The following is an 8,940-nucleotide window of genomic DNA, read 5'->3' on the forward strand; positions in this document are numbered from 1 at the left end:
TTCTCTTTTAACCTCGACGAACTCAGAACGACAAACGACGACCTCAACGGATTGAACCTGAAGAAACGACGAGACAACAAGTTGTTTGGACGTGAGGCAGTGTGTATTTGAGCAGCAGCAGCTATGGCGGGCTGGCTGGAGCTGCGACTGGACGAAGCAAAACCCGATGGGGTTCGTTTGGACGTGAGGCTGTTTAGAAGATAGTCGTTTGGGACCTATGGGGACGAAGAAGAAGAAGCAGCAGCGGTGGTCGACAGGTTTTTCCGGCGACTTGAGGGGTGTTGTTCGTTGATGAAGATGGTGCTTGGGCAGCAGCTGGTCATGAGGCTGCATCAACACTGCTGCACATCAATGGCGGACGTGAGGAGGAGGCTCACGGACAGTGGTGAACGGAGCAGCTGCCATGACGAAGAAGATGAAGACGGGGTAGCCATGGGACGTGAGGGGGAGCAGAAGCAGCCATGGGAGCTTGGGACGAGGGGAAGGGGGGGGGGTGGTTTTGGAGAAGAAGAAGAAGAGAGGGGGGGGGGGTAGCTATAAGTTTTCTTTTTTTAGGGTTTTTTCAAAACAAAGTTTATTTGGTTTGGTCCATGGTTGATTTAAATTAGAAGGTGGCCCAATCCGATTTTCTTCCTCTTTTATTGCTTCTTTTCTTTTACTTTCTAAAACTAAAATTCTAAATTAAGTTACAAACTAAATTAACTTATTAAAAATACTAATTAATTCATAGCAACAATTATCATATAAAATGAAATGACAATCAAAATACAATCATACAATTTGGACATTAAAGGCTAAAAATGCAAAAGATGCCTATTTTTGTAATTTTCATTCTTGTAAAACAAACTTAATTACTCATAATTGCAAACTTAAATCCTAAATGCAAATGCGACATATTTTTGTATTTTTTATTAATTTAGCAAATAAACATGCACAGACAAATTCAAACAATACAAGAAAAATAACACAAAATTCACAACAATTGCAAACAAATAAAAAATTGTTTTATTTTTGGAATTTTTGGGAATAATTCTCATATAGGGCAAAAATCACGTTCTTACAATAAGCGTCTGATTTAAAGTTGCGGCATGACGCAGAATCTCACTTACTCATCAGCGAGTACAACCTTTGTCTTCTCACGATCAATTACTCCTCCCCATTAATGCTTTACTCTGTGTCCATTCACCAAAAATTGTATTTCACCATTCAAAGCTCGCAGCTCAATTGCACCATAAGGAGTGAATCTCACTACCTCAAACGAGCCTGAACATCTCGATTTTAACCTCCAAGGCAATAGATTTAATCTAGAATTGAACAATAATACATGTTGGCCTGGCTCGAAGTGATGTGGTTTGATATGCTTGTCATGCCATCTTTTTGTCTTTTCTTTGTAAAACTTAGCATTTTCATAAGAGTGTAGCCTGAACTCATCCAACTCATTCAACTGCAAGAGTGCCTTCTCGCCCGCGGCTTTAAGGTCCATATTAAACTTCTTATTAGCCCAATATGCTTTGTGTTCAAGTTCAACAGGCAAGTGACAAGCCTTCCCATAAACTAGCCTATACAGTAACGCCCCAATTGGCGTTTTGTATGCATTTCTATATGCCCACAAGGCATCATCTGACTTTACAGACCAATCTTTTATATTCACACTCACAGTCTTCTCTAATATTTGCTTTATTTCTCTATTAGACACCTCATCTTGTCCATTTGTTTGAGGATGATATGCCGTCGCAACTCTATGACGGACTTCATACTTAGCTAGAAGGTTATTCAACAACTGATTGCAAAAGTGTGTCCCTTCAACACTAATTAAAGTAGAGGAGTCCCAAACCTCGAGAATATGTTCCTTTTGACAAACGCAGCTACCACCATGGCATCATTCGTTGGCAATGCGATCGCTTCTACCCATTTTGACACGTAGTCAACTGCTAGCAAAATGTATTTGTTTCCTCTGGACAATGGGAATGGTCCTATAAAATCTATCCCCCACACATCAAAAATCTCGACCTCCAGGATCTTATTCAAAGGCATCTCATGCCTCTTTATGATTGTTTCTATCCTTTGACACTGGTCACTCTTCTTAACAAATGCATAGACGTCCTTGACTATTGTTGGCCAAAATAACTGGATTGTAATACCTTTGCAGTTGTTCTAATGCCCCCGTGATGGCCCCCATAGGGTGATGCATGACAATCATACAACACTAGTTCGACCTCTTTTTCAGGTATGCATCTTCTCATCATTTGGTCAGCACACTGCTTGTACAAATATGGCTCATCCCAATAGTAGAAGTTTACATCATGTAGAAACCACTTTCTAGCTTCAGATTCAATTTCAGACGAAAGTACACCGCTCACTAAATAATTCACATAGTCCGCGTAACATGGGAGAGGGTCTTGGGTGATAGCAAAAAGTTGCTCATCATGAAATATTTCATTAATTTGGCCACCCTCATCCACGTGGTCGTGATTTTCCAGCCTTGATAGACGGTCAGCTACTTGGCTCAATGTGCCCTTTCGATCTCGTATTTCTACATCAAATACCTGCAACAACAAAACCCAACGTATCAATCTAGCCTTAGATTCCTTCTTTATAAATAGATACCTGATTCTTTGTAAATCTACCCTTCTTTTTCCCACCATGTATGCCCGAAATTTCTGAAAGGCCTACACAACGGCTAACAACTCTTTTTTAGTGGTTGTGTAATTCAGCCATGCATTATCAAGAGTCTTACTAGCATAGTAGATGGAATAAAATACCTTGTCTTTCCTCTGGACTAGCACTGCCCCAATAGCATGGTCACTTGCATCACACATAAGTTCAAATGGTAAGGACCAATTTGGTGCCACAATAATTGGAGTAGCCACCAACTTCTTTTTGAGTTCTTCAAATTCCTTGAGGTAGGCTTTATCAAAATTGAAAGTTACATCCTTTTCAAGCAACCTGCACAAGGGAGTAGAAATTTTTGAAAAATCCTTAATAAAGCGTCGATAGAATCCTGCATGTCCTAAGAAACTCCGGACACCCTTAACAGAAATAGGTGGAGGTAATTTTTCAACCACTCCACCTTCGCCTTATCAACTTCAATGCCACTCCTAGAAACTCTGTAACCCAACTCGATGCCTTCTCACGATCAATTACTCCTCCCCATTAATGCTTTACTCTGTGTCCATTCACCAAAAAATGTATTTCACCATTCAAAGCTCGCAGCTCAATTGCACCATAAGAAGTGACTCTCACTACCTCAAACGGGCCTGAACATCTCGATTTTAACCTCGAAGGATATAGATTTAATCTAGAATTGAACAATAATACATGTTGGCCTGACTCGAAGTGATGTGGTTTGATATGCTTGTCATGCCATCTTTTTGTCTTTTCTTTGTAAAACTTAGCATTTTCATAAGAGTGTAGCCTGAACTCATCCAACTCATTCAACTGCAAGAGTGTTTTCTCGCCCGCAGCTTTAAGGTCCATATTTAACTTCTTATTAGCCTAATATGCTTTGTGTTCAAGTTCAACAGGCAAGTGACAAGCCTTCCCATAAACTAGCCTATACAGTGACGCCCCAATTGGCATTTTGTATGCATTTCTATATGCCCACAAGGCATCATCTGACTTTACAGCCCAATCTTTTATATTCACACTCACAGTCTTCTCTAATATTTGCTTTATTTCTCTATTAGACACCTCATCTTGTCCATTTGTTTGAGGATGATATGCCGTCGCAACTCTATGGCGAACTTCATAATTAGCTAGAAGGTTATTCAACAACTGATTGCAAAAGTGTGTCCCTTCAACACTAATTAAAGTAGCGGAGTCCCAAACCTCGAGAATATGTTCCTTTTCACAAACGCATCTACCACCATGGCATCATTCGTTGGCAATGCGATCGCTTCTACCCATTTTAACACGTAGTCAACTGCTAGCAAAATGTATTTGTTTCCTCTGGAAAATGGGAATGGTCCTATAAAATCTATCCCCCACACATCAAAAATCTCGACCTCCAAGATCTTATTCAAAGGCATCTCATGCCTCTTTATGATTGTTCCTATCCTTTGACACTGGTCACTCTTCTTAACAAATGCATAGACGTCCTTGACTATTGTTGGCCAAATTAACCGGATTGTAATACCTTTGCAGTTGTTCTAATGCCCCCGTGATGGCCCCCATAGGGTGATGCATGACAATCATACAACACTAGTTCGACCTCTTTTTCAGGTATGCATCTTCTCATCATTTGGTCAGCACACTGCTTGTACAAATATGGCTCATCCCAATAGTAGAAGTTTACATCATGTAGAAACCACTTTCTAGCTTCAGATTCAATTTCAAACGAAAGTTCACCGCTCACTAAATAATTCAAATAGTCCGCGTAACATGGGAGAGGGTTTTGGGTGATAGCAAAAAGTTGCTCATCATGAAATATTTCTTTAATTTGGCCACCCTCATCCACGTGGTCGTGATTTTCCAGCCTTGATAGACGGTCAGCTACTTGGATCAATGTGCCCTTTCGATCTCGTATTTCCACATCAAATTCCTGCAACAACAAAACCCAGCGCATCAATCTAGCCTTAGATTCCTTCTTTATAAATAGATACCTGATTCTTTGTAAATCTACCCTTCTTTTTCCCACCATGTATGCCCGAAATTTCTGAAAGGCCTACACAACGGCTAACAACTCTTTTTTAGTGGTTGTGTAATTCAGCCATGCATTATCAAGAGTCTTACTAGCATAGTAGATGGAATAAAACACCTTGTCTTTCCTCTGGACTAGCACTGCCCCAATAGCATGGTCACTTGCATCACACATAAGTTCAAATGGTAAGGACCAATCTGGTGCCACAATAATGGGAGTAGCCACCAACTTCTTTTTGAGTTCTTCAAATTCCTTGAGGTAGGCTTTATCAAAATTGAAAGTTACATCCTTTTCAAGCAATCTGCACAAGGGAGTACAAATTTTTAAAAAATCCTTAATAAAGCGTCGATAGAATCATGCATGTCCCAAGAAACTCCGGACACCCTTCACAGAAATAGGTGGAGGTAATTTTTCAACCGCTCCACGTTCGCCTTATCAACTTCAATGCCACTCCTAGAAACTCTGTAACCCAACACGATGCCTTCTCACGATCAATTACTCCTCCCCATTAATGCTTTACTCTGTGTCCATTCACCAAAAAATGTATTTCACCATTCAAAGCTCACAGCTCAATTGCACCATAAGGAGTGACTCTCACTACCTCAAACGGGCCTGAACATCTCGATTTTAACCTCGAAGGAAATAGATTTAATCTAGAATTGAACAATAATACATGTTGGCCTGGCTCGAAGTGATGTGGTTTGATATGCTTGTCATGCCATCTTTTTGTCTTTTCTTTGTAAAACTTAGCATTTTCATAAGAGTGTAGCCTGAACTCATCCAACTCATTCAACTGCAAGAGTGCCTTCTCGCCCGCGGCTTTAAGGTCCATATTAAACTTCTTATTAGCCCAATATGCTTTGTGTTCAAGTTCAACAGGCAAGTGACAAGCCTTCCCATAAACTAGCCTATACAGTGACGCCCCAATTGGCATTTTGTATGCATTTCTATATGCCCACAAGGCATCATCTGACTTTACAGCCCAATCTTTTATATTCACACTCACAGTCTTCTCTAATATTTGCTTTATTTCTCTATTAGACACCTCATCTTGTCCATTTGTTTGAGGATGATATGCCGTCGCAACTCTATGGCGGACTTCATACTTAGCTAGAAGGTTATTCAACAACTGATTGCAAAAGTGTGTCCCTTCAACATTAATTAAAGTAGCGGAGTCCCAAACCTCGAGAATATGTTCCTTTTCACAAACGCAGCTACCACCATGGCATCATTCGTTGGCAATGCGATCGCTTCTACCCATTTGACACGTAGTCAACTGCTAGCAAAATGTATTTGTTTGCTCTGGACAATGGGAATGGTCCTATAAAATCTATCCCCCACACATCAAAAATCTCGACCTCCAGGATCTTATTCAAAGGCATCTCATGCCTCTTTATGATTGTTCCTATCCTTTGACACTGGTCACTCTTCTTAACAAATGCATAGACGTCCTTGACTATTGTTGGCCAAAATAACCGGATTGTAATACCTTTGCAGTTGTTCTAATGCCCCCGTGATGGCCCCCATAGGGTGATGCATGACAATCATACAACACTAGTTCGACCTCTTTTTCAGGTATGCATCTTCTCATCATTTGGTCAGCACACTGCTTGTACAAATATGGCTCATCCCAATAGTAGAAGTTTACATCATGTAGAAACCACTTTCAAGCTTCAGATTCAATTTCAAACGAAAGTACACCGCTCAGTAAATAATTCAAATAGTCCGCGTAACATGGGAGAGGGTCTTGGGTGATAGCAAAAAGTTGCTCATCATGAAATATTTCTTTAATTTGGCCACCCTCATCCACGTGGTCGTGATTTTCCAGCCTTGATAGACGGTCAGCTACTTGGATCAATGTGCCCTTTCGATCTCGTATTTCCACATCAAATTCCTGCAACAACAAAACCCAGCGCATCAATCTAGCCTTAGATTCCTTCTTTATAAATAGATACCTGATTCTTTGTAAATCTACCCTTCTTTTTCCCACCATGTATGCCCGAAATTTCTGAAAGGCCTACACAACGGCTAACAACTCTTTTTTAGTGGTTGTGTAATTCAGCCATGCATTATCAAGAGTCTTACTAGCATAGTAGATGGAATAAAACACCTTGTCTTTCCTCTGGACTAGCACTGCCCCAATAGCATGGTCACTTGCATCACACATAAGTTCAAATGGTAAGGACCAATCTGGTGCCACAATAATGGGAGTAGCCACCAACTTCTTTTTGAGTTCTTCAAATTCCTTGAGGTAGGCTTTATCAAAATTGAAAGTTACATCCTTTTCAAGCAATCTGCACAAGGGAGTACAAATTTTTAAAAAATCCTTAATAAAGCGTCGATAGAATCATGCATGTCCCAAGAAACTCCGGACACCCTTCACAGAAATAGGTGGAGGTAATTTTTCAACCGCTCCACGTTCGCCTTATCAACTTCAATGCCACTCCTAGAAACTCTGTAACCCAACACGATGCCTTCTCACGATCAATTACTCCTCCCCATTAATGCTTTACTCTGTGTCCATTCACCAAAAAATGTATTTCACCATTCAAAGCTCACAGCTCAATTGCACCATAAGGAGTGACTCTCACTACCTCAAACGGGCCTGAACATCTCGATTTTAACCTCGAAGGAAATAGATTTAATCTAGAATTGAACAATAATACATGTTGGCCTGGCTCGAAGTGATGTGGTTTGATATGCTTGTCATGCCATCTTTTTGTCTTTTCTTTGTAAAACTTAGCATTTTCATAAGAGTGTAGCCTGAACTCATCCAACTCATTCAACTGCAAGAGTGCCTTCTCGCCCGCGGCTTTAAGGTCCATATTAAACTTCTTATTAGCCCAATATGCTTTGTGTTCAAGTTCAACAGGCAAGTGACAAGCCTTCCCATAAACTAGCCTATACAGTGACGCCCCAATTGGCATTTTGTATGCATTTCTATATGCCCACAAGGCATCATCTGACTTTACAGCCCAATCTTTTATATTCACACTCACAGTCTTCTCTAATATTTGCTTTATTTCTCTATTAGACACCTCATCTTGTCCATTTGTTTGAGGATGATATGCCGTCGCAACTCTATGGCGGACTTCATACTTAGCTAGAAGGTTATTCAACAACTGATTGCAAAAGTGTGTCCCTTCAACATTAATTAAAGTAGCGGAGTCCCAAACCTCGAGAATATGTTCCTTTTCACAAACGCAGCTACCACCATGGCATCATTCGTTGGCAATGCGATCGCTTCTACCCATTTGACACGTAGTCAACTGCTAGCAAAATGTATTTGTTTGCTCTGGACAATGGGAATGGTCCTATAAAATCTATCCCCCACACATCAAAAATCTCGACCTCCAGGATCTTATTCAAAGGCATCTCATGCCTCTTTATGATTGTTCCTATCCTTTGACACTGGTCACTCTTCTTAACAAATGCATAGACGTCCTTGACTATTGTTGGCCAAAATAACCGGATTGTAATACCTTTGCAGTTGTTCTAATGCCCCCGTGATGGCCCCCATAGGGTGATGCATGACAATCATACAACACTAGTTCGACCTCTTTTTCAGGTATGCATCTTCTCATCATTTGGTCAGCACACTGCTTGTACAAATATGGCTCATCCCAATAGTAGAAGTTTACATCATGTAGAAACCACTTTCAAGCTTCAGATTCAATTTCAAACGAAAGTACACCGCTCAGTAAATAATTCAAATAGTCCGCGTAACATGGGAGAGGGTCTTGGGTGATAGCAAAAAGTTGCTCATCATGAAATATTTCTTTAATTTGGCCACCCTCATCCACGTGGTCGTGATTTTCCAGCCTTGATAGACGGTCAGCTACTTGGCTCAATGTACCCTTTCGATCTCGTATTTCCACATCAATTCCTGCAACAACAAAACCCAGCGCATCAATCTAGCCTTAGATTCCTTCTTTATAAATAGATACCTGATTCTTTGTAAATCTACCCTTCTTTTTCCCACCATGTATGCCCGAAATTTCTGAAAGGCCTACACAACGGCTAACAACTCTTTTTTAGTGGTTGTGTAATTCAGCCATGCATTATCAAGAGTCTTACTAGCATAGTAGATGGAATAAAACACCTTGTCTTTCCTCTGGACTAGCACTGCCCCAATAGCATGGTCACTTGCATCACACATAAGTTCAAATGGTAAGGACCAATCTGGTGCCACAATAATGGGAGTAGCCACCAACTTCTTTTTGAGTTCTTCAAATTCCTTGAGGTAGGCTATATCAAAATTGAAAGTTACATCCTTTTCAAGCAATCTGCACAAGGGAGTA

The 8,940-nt window shown here is 40.5% G+C and overlaps 1 protein-coding gene across 1 annotated transcript; it reads right to left on the reverse strand.

The window, feature by feature from the left end:
- Positions 1-1,159: 1,159 nt before the first annotated feature.
- On the reverse strand, positions 1,160-3,477 carry LOC107767335 (uncharacterized). The gene is made up of 4 exons (XM_016586306.2): positions 3,332-3,477; positions 2,763-2,946; positions 2,142-2,546; positions 1,160-1,780 (listed from the first exon to the last, which is right to left on the reverse strand). The coding sequence occupies exons 1-4, from the start codon at positions 3,475-3,477 to the stop codon at positions 1,160-1,162; spliced, it is 1,356 nt and encodes a 451-aa protein (XP_016441792.2).
- Positions 3,478-8,940: the final 5,463 nt, after the last annotated feature.

Source organism: Nicotiana tabacum, chromosome 16, assembly GCF_000715075.1.
Source record: "Nicotiana tabacum cultivar K326 chromosome 16, ASM71507v2, whole genome shotgun sequence".
Lineage (NCBI taxonomy): Eukaryota > Viridiplantae > Streptophyta > Magnoliopsida > Solanales > Solanaceae > Nicotiana > Nicotiana tabacum.

What these genes read in the sequence shown, in the direction of transcription:
- LOC107767335 (XM_016586306.2), bottom strand. Translation starts at nt 3,477, where the DNA reads ATGGACCTTAAAGCTGCGGGCGAGAAAACACTCTTGCAGTTGAATGAG. An exon ending in ATCAAACCACATCACTTCGA is followed by an intron (nt 2,947 to 3,331) that starts GTCAGGCCAACA and finishes TCCCTTGTGCAG; the next exon opens with GTTGCTTGAAAAGGATGTAA. An exon ending in GCATTAGAACAACTGCAAAG is followed by an intron (nt 1,781 to 2,141) that starts GTATTACAATCC and finishes TTTTGCAATCAG; the next exon opens with TTGTTGAATAACCTTCTAGC.